General features: G+C 34.1%; 1 protein-coding gene across 2 annotated transcripts; it reads right to left on the reverse strand.

The window, feature by feature from the left end:
* Positions 1-801: 801 nt before the first annotated feature.
* LOC123215890 (putative 1-phosphatidylinositol-3-phosphate 5-kinase FAB1C) lies at positions 802-8,871 on the reverse strand. Of its 2 annotated transcripts, XM_044636171.1 has the most exons (12): positions 7,289-7,430; positions 7,108-7,160; positions 6,363-7,019; positions 6,097-6,250; positions 5,662-6,006; positions 4,539-5,297; positions 4,124-4,455; positions 3,917-4,043; positions 3,608-3,772; positions 1,961-3,436; positions 1,581-1,847; positions 802-1,406 (listed from the first exon to the last, which is right to left on the reverse strand). In XM_044636171.1, the coding sequence occupies exons 2-12, from the start codon at positions 7,134-7,136 to the stop codon at positions 1,152-1,154; spliced, it is 4,566 nt and encodes a 1,521-aa protein (XP_044492106.1). In that variant the 5' UTR covers positions 7,137-7,160; positions 7,289-7,430; the 3' UTR covers positions 802-1,151. The 2 variants fall into 2 exon arrangements, with proteins under 2 accessions (XP_044492106.1, XP_044492105.1); XM_044636170.1 differs by having other exon boundaries at positions 6,363-7,160; positions 7,289-8,871.
* Positions 8,872-13,286: the final 4,415 nt, after the last annotated feature.

Genomic DNA, 13,286 nt, shown 5'->3' on the forward strand with positions numbered 1-13,286 from the left:
CTCATGCTCTACGGTTAGAGTTCGATTCAATCTGAGATGCTCAAATTCATATCATTGTTCAGCTTAAATGAATTAAAATTTTTTTAGCTCAAACTAGGTTCGATTTGAACCATCTTGCTGTACCAGCGTTCTTCTTCTTCATCTCCAATTATTCTTTTTTTTCTTTTTCTCTGACAATAACAATTTCTTCGATGATTTGAATGAGCTGAGCTAAATCTCGAGCTGACTGTTATGGATTAAAAGTGGGTTCAAGTTGACCTTCATTTGAATTCGGCTCAACACGAATCCACTTAATAAAGAACAACAAAGAAGAAACTCCTTAATCAGAACCAGTAGTGGTAATGAAATGAAATGTTAGCACTCTAGTGATGGAGAATTTTTGCAAACACGAAATGAGTGTAACTAATTTGTGTGTCCGCAGACTGAAGGTCGAGAACTGGTTATCACCCAATATGGATTGAATTGGTTACAATGTGAAATCTCAATGTCGAATCAAAATACTCAAGCTCAACTTCACCCTCCTACAACTGAAATTGAGTACACACTAACGTTTTTTAATATTATCTGTATTAAGGTGGTTGAGCCTAAGAACGGGTTGCTAGGTTAGTTTTTCCGTGAATTACCAACTAGACAGTCGGGTTCTGCCAAATGAGATTGCTTTTCACAAAAAAGTTATAAATAATCATCACTTTTCTTTCTTGATAGATTATTAATGATGATTTGCAATACTTTAGTCGTTCTGCTTCTATTTCATGATTAAAGGAAGGTAATCAAGATTATTTAGCTGGGTTATATTTCAAATTTAATAAAATATATGTACTCATTCTAAACCATTTTTGCAAACTCTGACCAAGTCTTAACCCGATCAAAGGCGTTAAAAACAGAAGAGATTTACATTACAAACTAAAGTTGTGAAGGAACCTTTTTGCACATGGATAAAAAAGGCTGTACAAAGAGCTCTCTTCACAAGGAATTTCTATTATTTCCATCATGTATAAGCCTTTTCTTTAGGGCCACTTCTGCACACAGCAAAAGATTTTAATTCTAAAAACAATACAAGGGGGGATTTGGTATGCAGGGAGTTGCCTCCCCTTATTTTACCTGTCATTATTGTAAAAATGGCTGCTGTGCCAAAAAAGAATGCAGCAATTTCATGAATACCATTGATCAGGCACTGTAAGAAAATAGCTCGTCATCGCTTTCCGGAACCTTTTTTTGTATTGTTTGGGAGAGATAATTGTCGGAGACACATTGTTCGGACCACCCAGAATCCCACTAGCTTTAACCCATGTCTCCAAATGTTTGTCCCACGTATACTGTCTCATGAAATCGATGATCCCCAAAACCAGGTCCTTGCGCTCTTCATCCACCCCAACCAGCAATGAGTAGTCCATTACATCAACAGACTGCAGAAGCACAATCATCGATGGTAAGACAGAAGGTGAGCATTCATACAAAATACTAAATGCTCAGGACTTGAAAATCAATCTGACTCAAATCTAGGCTAAAACTGGACGTATAGAGTGAAAGATAGGGGATCCATATTCATGATGTATGAGGATGCCAAATGAAAAACTCACCGCCAAAAATGATGTGTCATTCCAAATGGCTCTCTCTAAGCTTCTCTTTGCCTTGCTTCCAAGAAATATTGGGTCTGTTCGCAGATTTTCCATGAGATTCATATCTAGAAGTACCTTGTTTGTGCCTGTTGTATCTGAATTGTATCGCGATCTCGCAGAGCCCTTAAGGTCATAGACCTTTGAGATGCTTCTCCTGAAAAAGAGATTTTCCATTACCATCAAGTCCATTTTTATTTCCTTGCCACCTTTCAGGTGTTTTACAGAGACCTGCAATCAAAACATTTGAATAAGAATCACAATCCATGGGAGTTCTTCAACGTTTCACCCCAGTGCCCACAATAACCCATGCATCAGCACACACATGAAAAGTAACAACTAACCTGATAGATGCCAAGAATTTTAGCCAGACAAGTTGGGCTTCGTGAATTAAGAGATTTTGTCAAATATTTGAAGTAATCTGGTGCAAATTCCACAAAGGAATCCAACTCCGTCTTTTTGACTTGTTTTATAATGAATCTCTCATCCAATGACTTTGCAAAAAAAACATTGCTTTTTCCACCTTGTGCGCACCATCTCTGACTTCGGCTCAAGGAACGCACGAAATCCACTTCACCAGGACAACATTTCTTTCTAAGAGAGTCAAACTGCTTCGCAAAGTAACAAGTGACAGAGAACTTCACTTTACCACCAGCAATTGAAGACTCATCCCCAAAAGACATTGTCAGGTGTGGAGACTTCTTGGGATCTGTAAACAAGTTACTCATAGAAGCATCTTCAGATCCGTAACTTCCATGGTGGATATAATCCAAATCCAAAGAGCCAGACATCTGCCAGGCTGAAAAGGTGGAAACCTCAGAACCTTCTTTATTGATCTCATTGGCACTCCACACTCCTTCATGCTCATTCAACTTATCAGCAACACAGTTCTCATACTCCTCCGAACTGAGAGCATATGATATTATGCTGGCAGGATCACTATCATAAACAGCAACAACTAAATCATTATTGCCCCTATGGGGAAGCAGCAACCGAGCCCCATCAGCCACATGAGAAGCAGAGGAGATAAATGAGGGTGTTGAACTGAGAACCAAATTTAGCTTCTGTGACTCCAGAGGTAACATTTGGGAGCAAGTCCTCATTATATTAGATACCGGATCTCTGACCATACTCCTATATTCTCCAGAAGCATGGAAAGATCTAAGTGATGACAAATGCAATGAAGAAGGGGGTAATCCTTTCAAGATTCTTTCCTTGATTCTCAAAGCAGAATCAAAAGAATGAACTCTCACCGGAGCAGTTGGCCTTTCAAAAGACGGATTATCGACTTTTCTAATTTGCCCAACAAAACCAACCTGGAGGCCATCTCTCTGACACACTTGTAGAGGCTGAGCTAATTGATCAGTTCCTGTCCATGCAGAATCTATTCTCTCAGACAGAGTGGATGCAATTTCACCATCTGAATGTACATCCTCCTCTCTATTATGATGAGATGAGCTTAATACAGAAATGTCTGAACCAAAAGGTTCTATGGTTTCCCTCTGTTCTGAGAATGAATCATTTACAGGAGACTCCTGTACTTCTAAAGGTCCAGACACATTTTCCTCATGCCTATTGTCAACTTTACCATCCTTGCACAATGAATCATTTCTCAACTCTTTTAGTTGGGCATAAGATGCATCCCGGGGAGTCGCCTTGACAATAGAACCTTTCTTAAGAAGAGAGCTCAACGAACAAAGTTGAAGATCCCAAGCATGTGAACCAATGAGAAGGGCACGTCTCAAACGGTTCAGTTCAAGTATGTCTACAGGTGTCTGGCATGGTTCTGAAGTCTCCATAATAACCGGTTGTAGAACACCCTATTCACATGGAGACCAATTAAAACAATAAACTCATTATTTGAATATATAAAGCATAAAGGAAAATTTGATTCTCTGCATGCACTTGCCAAGATACCATGGACCTAAAATTTGCAATAGTTTTGATATTCTAAAAGCAAAACTGACACTCAGACTTCAGAGAAAGCTTACCATGTAATCATTCCTTTCCATTTTAATCTGATCCTTCAGTTCCACAATGCGGCTCTTTAAACTGGCTGCATCTGCAGTTCCACATCCAGTGAAACTACTTTTCTGTTCCATGCCTTCCAGTACATCAGATATCTCAGCATACACAGTTTCCAGCTTATCCATTAGCTGTTGAAAAAGATGAGATAAATAAACTGGTAAGTTAAAACACCGAAAGCATGCAAAATTTGCTGCAGGTCTTTAATAAATTGAATTATGATTTTGGCATCAGTGCAGTGAAAGAATGCAAAAATCCTTATTTCATAAAATCACCTTTTCTGCCTCTTTTCTTATCCACTCCTGTTGAGAATGGCCATTGAATTCAAGAACTGACGGGGGTAAATAAACAGAGAGAATATCAATAGGGGAATAACGGAAGAATGCAATCATGCTCCCAAACCTGTCAAATAACACATTTCAGCGATCACCAACATGGAAATCAATAAATAAAAAGATATATTTAAGCTGTGAAGACTTTACCCATAGTATCGGAGGCAGTCCCTTTGCAAGGAATGACCACAGCTTGCAACACGATTAGCAGTAGCATGATTTGAAAAGCTAAGCTCTAAAAACTTTCCAAAAGAAAGTCCCCAGGCAGCATCTGACATTACCACTCGACGAGTTGCTGGAGGGACTCCATCTGTATGAGCACACCTTAGGCATCGATGCCACATCCATATCTTGCCATCCCGTTTCCTGGGTAGCTTTACAGAGGAGAGGTGTTTAACATTGATTGTTAGATTTCCCTGCTGGTGGGTATAACATATAACATGGGTTTCTGCTGACTCATTACATGTTCGACAACAGGCAGTCTGGCAAAAAAAGAATCTTGTAAATTCATTAGATTAGGAATAATACAAAAGAAGATTAAACAAAGAACCCTTAAATGAACAACCTCATCAAACAGGTCATCATGAAGGAATCTTCCCAGAGGCTTATCAAAAGAGCCATAGAACTTAATGCGCAGGAGCCGAGAGCGTTCACATACAGTTCCTTTCAGCACACAACGACTTGAAAAAGACACCAATATACTCTGGTGAGTGTCAGCAGCTGAGAAGTACTCACTGGATGGTTCATCTTCCATAGCCTTATCAAATTTTGTCAATTCATGAATCTCCCCAAGCTGCCCCTCCTCTTGACCCATGATATCTTGCAACTCCGGTTGTATAAGATTACTAGCATCAAAGGAACAGACACTGGCCTCCTTCAAATCATTGCATAGATTTAGGGATTGCAAATTTAGGCTGTCATCAGGTTCTAAATCATCATTGCATGCTTCAGAGGTTGCATCATCAAACCTATGATCCATGGAAATAGAAGAGCAAATATACTTGGGATCAAAATGCCCAGACAATGATTCCAATCCTCCATTCTCCAGATTGAGATTCACAGATCCATCATCCTGGGTACATGCATTGGCTACTGCCTGACAATTACTAACAACTTGAGAATTAGGGATAACAGAAATGGAATTATCAGGTATTATCCTCTCTGGTATCATAAGTGAGTGATTTAGTCTGATTTTAGGCAGAGAAGCACCCTCGTCAGCAAGGAAAGAAGTCTCAAGGGATAAGTGATAGGCTGCAAATACTGCATAATGAACAACATGCTTAACTTTCTTAAGTTCTTCCCTAGAAGCACCCCTCAGCAGGACCTACAAAATGAACCCCAACAAGCTGATCTTAGAAAACCAGATTGAAATCTTTCTACATCAAACAATTAAATCTTACACTCACATTAAATAGCAAAATCAAAAGCACAATATATATACAGATTTGGATCATATTTTCCTTAACAAGAGTTATAAAAAGAAACAATGAAAACATACTACACAAGTACTATTGAAAGAGAGTAGAACAAGAAGTCCAGCAAGTCAAGTTGTACTCCGAAGCATGAAAGAAAATGGACACTTGTAGAAAAGATGGTATATGATGCAAAAGAGATTCTGATATTGAACCACATAAATTCAAAGATTCAAAACAAACAAAAGAAATGATAGGCTTGGGCAGAAACACTACCGTGCAAGCTAAACGCCTTGGACACCCTTCAAAATACATCAATGTTTTTGATGGTTTTTTGTTTAACTGGTTGGTGGGCTCATGTTCTTCAGATACTTTTTCTAACCGGAACAGTTCACAGTGCCCAAGTTGTGTTGCTGAAACATTATCAATTGATTGACCAATCAGAGCACCAGTGCACCGAGCTACCCGCTCCAGCAATGGCTTCTTTACATTGAGCACTAATGAAATATCCTTTGTCAAAAGTAGTTCTTGTGCAAATGATGACACACTTTTTTCCACCAGCAAAACATTCGGGCGAAGAGCCTCTATCTTTGAAATTACCATCTTGAGATGATCATTCTCCTATTTAAAAAGGATTAAAAATAATGGTTCAGAACTTCGTTAGGGTACATTTTCACCTATTTGTATAATAGAGCATATGCTAGAAAGAACCTGTTGCATTAATGTATCAAAAGAAGCCAACTGATTTGCAACTCTCTGATATTCAAGTGCTCCTCCTAAAATAAGCAATCTAGGATTTTTGTACTGTGATGTCATGCGCTTGTGCTTTATATTTTTTGTACAAACTACCCCCTTAATAAGGGTGCTGCATACATGAAAAAGAACTACAGTTAATGGAAGGTGACATTTAATGTACACAAGCAAAGGGTCTGGAAAACAAAGAACTGTAATGTTGCAAAAATACTAAGCATGATTACCTCGCACTTGGGTTTCCTGATGCTATACATTTAACCTTTACATAATCAACAGGATCCATACTGCCTCCTCTGCTTGTATCTGGTTTCACAAAATTAGCAGCCTGCCATGCTATCATTGTGACTATGCCAAGCCAGTCCTCAGTAGTATCCTCTTTCCCCACTTTGATACCCTCAGCTCGTAATAGCTCTGAAACTAGTGCCCTAAAATGCCCTTGTACCACAGCTCTAAGAGGTTTTTTATAATCTTCATTATGCTTGTCCTTGGCAGGAAACATGCTAGAAGGGCTACTACTGGATGAGAACATTACACTTGATTCCCCAATATCATCATCGTCATCATCATAGGAGAAGAAATTACTTTCCACCTCATCATTTTCATCATCAGGTAGCGGGGGATACCAGATAAGACAATTAGTTTCAAAATCCAATGGCTTCTGTGATCTACCGTCTTGATATCGAAAATTTGATAGGTCAGCAGAGTAATCATCAGTATTTTCTGGATCCCCAGACCCTCTATCAGGCCTTTTTAAAACAGCCAAACTTTCTTGATGGACGGGACTATCATTCTGAGGCAATGGGCTTCCCTCTTGTGCCTGCTGTACACTATGCCTGCCTCTATATGGAGTAAAATTATTCCTAGAGGGGCTGTCAACGGGACTTGATCCCAATGACTTAAAATTGTAAAATTCATGTCTAGCACTAATATTATTCGCATCTATATCTGAAATATCATGACAATACTCACTAGATGAGCTGAAAAAGTGCTTCCCACATCCCTCTATCTCTTCTCCATCACTCCTGGATCAATAAAACACAATCACTATCAAATAAGGCGAGAGAATGAATGTTCAGCAACAAATACAGATGTCTTGAATACACATGCATCCATACCGATTAGCCATTACAACCATCTGATAGAGATTTACCTGCTGGGTGAACGCTGAACAGATGCCAGAGAAGGCTGAGCACTAATCATTGCATGGGGAGAGTATCCACAATCCCGGAATTCAAGATAGTGAGCAAGTCGATCACTCTGAACCGATTCACCATTCACAGAGTAACCATTTTTCTCAGAAAAAAAACTAGGCGAAAGTGGCTCGGGGCTTTCGCGAGCTGAAACAGAAGGATGCACTTTCTCACTGTTCTTCCTCCCACATCCATGCCTCAGACTTATCCCATTACAAAACTGGCAAGCCTTAGTACTCTCTCTAGACTCAGTACTCTGATTACACCTCCCACACAAAAAACGGCCACAACTTTCGCAATGGTATCCATTGCAAGATTCATTCAACTTCGCATCACACTCAGAACACATTTTGCAACGACTATCGAGCATCTCAAATTTCCCAGACAAACTTGTTGGATCACTACCACCACAAGAAATCCAAGACCTAACCTTCTGAAACAGATCTAATATTGAACTATCAGGTATTCCCATAGAACAACAAAAACCGAACAAATTTTCATGCAAACTTCTAGTCCTGCTGCTGTTTCTTCTTGTAAATTGAGTATTTCATTTTCTTTTCAAAAAAATAACAAAAAATCTACAATTTTTTTTCCTGACTCAAGTTTGACATAACAAATCCCACAACAAAAATAGTGGGTGATTTGGGTGTGTTACAATTGCTTCTGACTTTTTATTTCCTTTCTTTTTCTTCAACTAAAAATGGGTGTAAAATGAAATCAAATTCCTCCCAGAATCACAAAATTTATCAAAGGAGGAAGAAATTAACACATAATCTATTAACTGAAAAAAGATTCGCAAATCTCAAAGTATTTACACCAAACTCATGCAACAACATCAAGAACAAAACAACAAAAATTTGTCATACAGCAACCCAAAAAAAAAAAAAAAGCCCTAACTAATCCCCCAAAATCCAAACATTTAACGCCTAACCAATCCCAGATTCATCAATAATGCATCCAAATACAGATTCAATCATAACACAATCACAATAACATCCACCAAACCCTAAATTTTCCCCCTGTTTTATAAAATTGCCCACCAATCCCAAATCAAAAAGAAACCAACTTCAAATTTAACTAAACCCACCAAACCCAAATCAAGAAACGCGAAACTAACCACTTGAAACTTAAATAAGTTTCAAGAATTGAGGGGCAAATCACTCAGTAAGAGAAGTTATAAAAAAAAAAAAAAAGGTTAATAAAAGAGAGGAAGATGAATTAAATGCGAGGCAAAATGAGGATTAAAAGAAGAAAAAGAAGAATTAAGGGGAAGGCTCCCTTTCTACAGGAATCAGCTCGCATATCGAACACAACGACCATATTAATTATTTTTAATATTATTTTTAGTAATATTAATAATTCTTCTTCTTCTGCTCTTATCCTTCTTCTTCCTTGATACTGATGACAATTTCATTAGATTTGAATATTAAAACCCTCAACTTTCTCTTTCTTCAAGCGTTAAATCTCAATCTCCCTCTCTGCCGCCCTCTCCCTTATCTTTAATAATAATATTAAGGCCAGATGATTTATTCCAATTTCCAACCCAAAGGTTGTTGCATTTCTCGTCACTATTCATTAATGAATGAAAAATCAAATGCTTATGTATAGGTGATTAAATTCAATATAATCAATTAACATGCTCTTTTTTTTTAATTTAAAAAATTAATAAAATTTTTTCTTAAATTAAATTTTAAAATATTATATTTTTTTAAAATATTTTTTTCTCCTTTCTTTCTTTGATATTGTTACTAACAGGTTCTCACTCTCTCCTTTTTTTTTTTTTTCCTTTTTAAATGATTTTTTTTCATCTTTGTCATCAAACAAAGGCATCCAACAATAAAAATAAGAAAAAGTCATCAAAAAAGTGAATAATAGAGAGGAAGAGAGAATTGATTAATGATGATAATAGTATAAAAAAAACTTTAAAAGAAAATATATAATATTTTAAAATTTAATAAAAAATAATGAATATCTAACACAAATTAAATTTAATAAGCAACATCCAATCACGTGTTGTAATTTATTAAAAAAGAGGGAAAAAATGGTGTGAGAGGGCATGTCTTTTACAAATTTACAGGTAACAAAAGTTTGGTAGCATTTGTTTGGCATTTTGGTTTGGTGAGAAGACAACATCTGCGAAGGAATGCCGAAAGATATTCCTTTTTTTTTTATTTTCTATTTCTTTTTACACTTTTTCTTCATGTCATTTTCTTTTATTTGTATTTATTCAATGTCTCCTTTTATTTCATGGGTTGAATTTTGTTTATGTCCCTCCTATTCATGTCTAGTGTAAGGTTTTTGGAATCAACTTAACCCTCCAACTAAGGAACGTGGGAAACTTGACAAGAGTATTTGTCATTGTTTTTATAGATGGAGAAACTGTTGATGTAGTTTTGATCCATACATAAAATAATGAGGTATTGTTTATTGCGAATCTTATTGATCTCACAGTTTTACTTTTAAAAATATCTCATCAAGAAAAACGAGACAACAAATCTAAATTGACTTAAAACCTTTGATTCCTATTCAATATGAGATTTTCGCATCAATAAATATAATTTTTTTATGATCTTGTTGAACTATCATAATGTACTTTTGTCTAGTTTTATCTTTTAACTCCAAAAGGAGGAGGGTTTTTTTTTTTTTTTGCAAGAGTTTTTTATATATCATTTAATTTTAAATACATCAATGATTATCAAACAATATTTTATGCTTTTTCATTCCGGAGGTATTGATACGACCATTTAATTTTGAGTGTACTTAGGATTATGAATAGAATTTCAATAAAATTATATATACTATCAATAAATTCTAATTAATATGTTATTAATAAAATTATGTATACCTATTTTTAGTATGCAATTCATATATATAAATAACGTGTCATCATATGATTGAATGTTGTTTTATCATATAATGATATATGTTTTAAAATCAACTAATTATATAATGACATATAATCTGTGTATATAAATTATATACAAAAAAATAGATACACATAATATTGCTCCCCAATACTTTTAAAAATACAACATGTGAAAAAAATTGAAAGATTAATTAAAAATCCATGACAATAACATAGATATTATTATCAAAACAAGGTTTGATCATTTTTGACTTTATAATACAAAGTTTCATAAGTGTGACTAAAAGTTAAAAAAGTTGCCTCCCTAAGCAAAACTTCTTCATCTTCTTCTTCATCTTCGTCGTCATCATCATCCATGACTCATCTCCATCTGGGTTTATGTTATTTTGTTGAATCACCATGCCACTTTGTTGCCTTTTATTAAATAAGTCCATATTTGCCTTGTCAAATTAATTAGGGCTAGCTACAATATTATGACCCCACTTGTGCATTTCTATCTTCTTCCTCTCCATCAATTAAAATCCCTAACCAAAACTCCATCAAAATCATTCACCTCAGATTGTTTTTCTAGCTTTATAAAACTTAATAATTTATATTAAAAATATCTTAACAAGTGTACATTTATGTATCTGAATCGAGAAAGTAACACTTCTAAGTATTACATATGTATGAACTTTCCACTATACATGGGAATGATTAAAAAAAAAAATTGTTTCAATCAAATGTAAACTTAAATATTGTTAAGACATATTTTAAGTTGTAAAATTTAAAATTAACATCTTAAATTTAAAAGTCCTAAATTTGAACAATAGAACTCCTAAAAGATCAGATATCATAATTCAAAATTAATCTTTATCTTTTTTTTGTTAATATTTTTTTAAACCTGAAAATGTTTCTTATGGATCTCGCCATCTTGGTAATGCCCATAGACTTCAGTAAATTGGTCATTAAGACAATTAATTGAAAAGGAGAAAAAAGAAACCGAAAGTACATAATCTACAAGATAATATCCTTTAATTTTAGACTGATGGAATTCCAATTTCTTAAAGGAAAAAAATGAAGTGTCACTCAAATCCAAAAGGATTTGCCTAAAATAGACCTTTTCTTGTTTAATATGTAAACAATAATACTGAAAAAGATAAAGAAAGAGTCAAAGTCATCAAAAAAGAAAAGGAAAAAATCATTAGAAAACAAAAAGAATTAATAATAAGACAAACTTTGATACAGTAATATTAGAGAGATATCAATTTAGACCAAAGTTTAAGATTGATTAACTGTAATACGAGCTTAAGTAGCTTCCACTATAAACTAAGATAAATTATCTGTCATCTATTTCTTTTAAAGTTTAGTATTTTCATTACAATTTTTTTTCCTCCATGTAAATATTGCCAAAGTATTTTGTACTTTCATTTCCATATTTCTCAAATTGGTCGGCAATGTGGCATAAATGTGATTCACCCCACTACCATAATTAATGTCTAACCAAGATTAGAAATTTTGATCATTTAATCTTAGTTGGAAAATATCATAATCCTAGAGATTAATTATAGTGGGAAGGCTATTTGCCCAAATAGGGCATGCTCATGTGATTAGGGTTTTTCATTTTATTCAATTAGCTTTAATTATTATTACTATTAATTTCTTCTTTGATTTTTTGTTGCTTAGTAATGACAAGCCCTAGAGTCTCTTGTATTGGATATAAAAGAAAGAAATTGATGTGATAATGTTTGATTACTACTTAAATCAACTACCATTCTTCTAAAAGTTTGGCTTCACCGCATTTTCATTTGATTTTTTCACCTTTACACCACTTTTCTAGTTTCATGCACAATGCTTTTATAGAAAATTTTGAGAATTTCGTTTTTGCGAATTTATTCGGTAGTAGCCAAATTGGGGTAAATTTTAAAATAAGAATCAATTTAAGTTTGATTCAAATCCATAATAATTAAAGAGTAACATTAGTAATTGTCGACAAGACAAACTAAGTTCAGTATAACAATATCAGTGAAACACCATTTTGAACCAAACTTGAAATTAACGAATTGAAATTTCAATTTGAATTCAACTCTTTCGAATCAAACAATAATCAAAACCCAGTAAATATTATGGTCATTGTTTAACTGATGGTTTTGAAAATATTAGGATAATCAAATACTTTTCTTCAAATATTTTGTATATAATACGATGTTTTAGAGCGGAAAAGAATTAAAATAGATTGACATATAAAAATTAAAATGAATTACTCATAACTTTTATTGATAAATTGGGTCCGAGATCATATGTCAAATATAAAAAAGTAAAATTATGTGTATTAATAATGATATAAATAAATACTAGTTAATACAGATAATTTTATTTTATTAATATTAAAAAAAAGTGTAAAAAATACTATATTATATATATATACACACAAAATTATCAAACCAAATAATCATATTTAATTATATACCCAATTTAATTTTAACTTTAGAAGAAATAGACTGAAATTCTGCCTATGAAGCATATTGATTTTGACCTTTAAAGTGTCCTTTGATTGTGAGGCATTATCCATATTGATGGAGACTTCACTTTTTTTTTTTTTTTTTCAAATAAAGTGTAAGTTAAGTTAGCCTTTAATTAATATTTATTTTTGCAAGTTTAGGCATGCTTATATATAAGATTAAAATATGAGTAATATTATGATTCCGAAGACTAAATATTAACGTATACAAATAAATTAATGTATTATCATATGATTAGATGATTTAGTTATTTACGAAGACTATTAATTTACTCAATTATATGATAATAGTTGGTAATTATCTTTATCCATCCGACCTTTTTTAGAATATGAATTTAACAATTTTTGTGATAGATCAGTAAAGCTTTCGTTCCAAAATTGGGCTTGTTGCCCTTCATAGCTGACGAGAACATGGAGGCAGGCAGGCACAATAATAAAAGAAGAATTCTTGAAGTTGCGTTGAGTTTTAAAATGCTGAACAAAACAATAAAAAAAAAAAGTGTCTTCATTGTTTTCTGAAAATGCTGCCTAACTTTGATGCCAAGCAAGCCCACAACAGGATTTAATATCATTATTCTGCCTTTTTCAACCT

This window comes from Mangifera indica, chromosome 5 (assembly GCF_011075055.1).
Source record: "Mangifera indica cultivar Alphonso chromosome 5, CATAS_Mindica_2.1, whole genome shotgun sequence".
Taxonomy (NCBI): domain Eukaryota; kingdom Viridiplantae; phylum Streptophyta; class Magnoliopsida; order Sapindales; family Anacardiaceae; genus Mangifera; species Mangifera indica.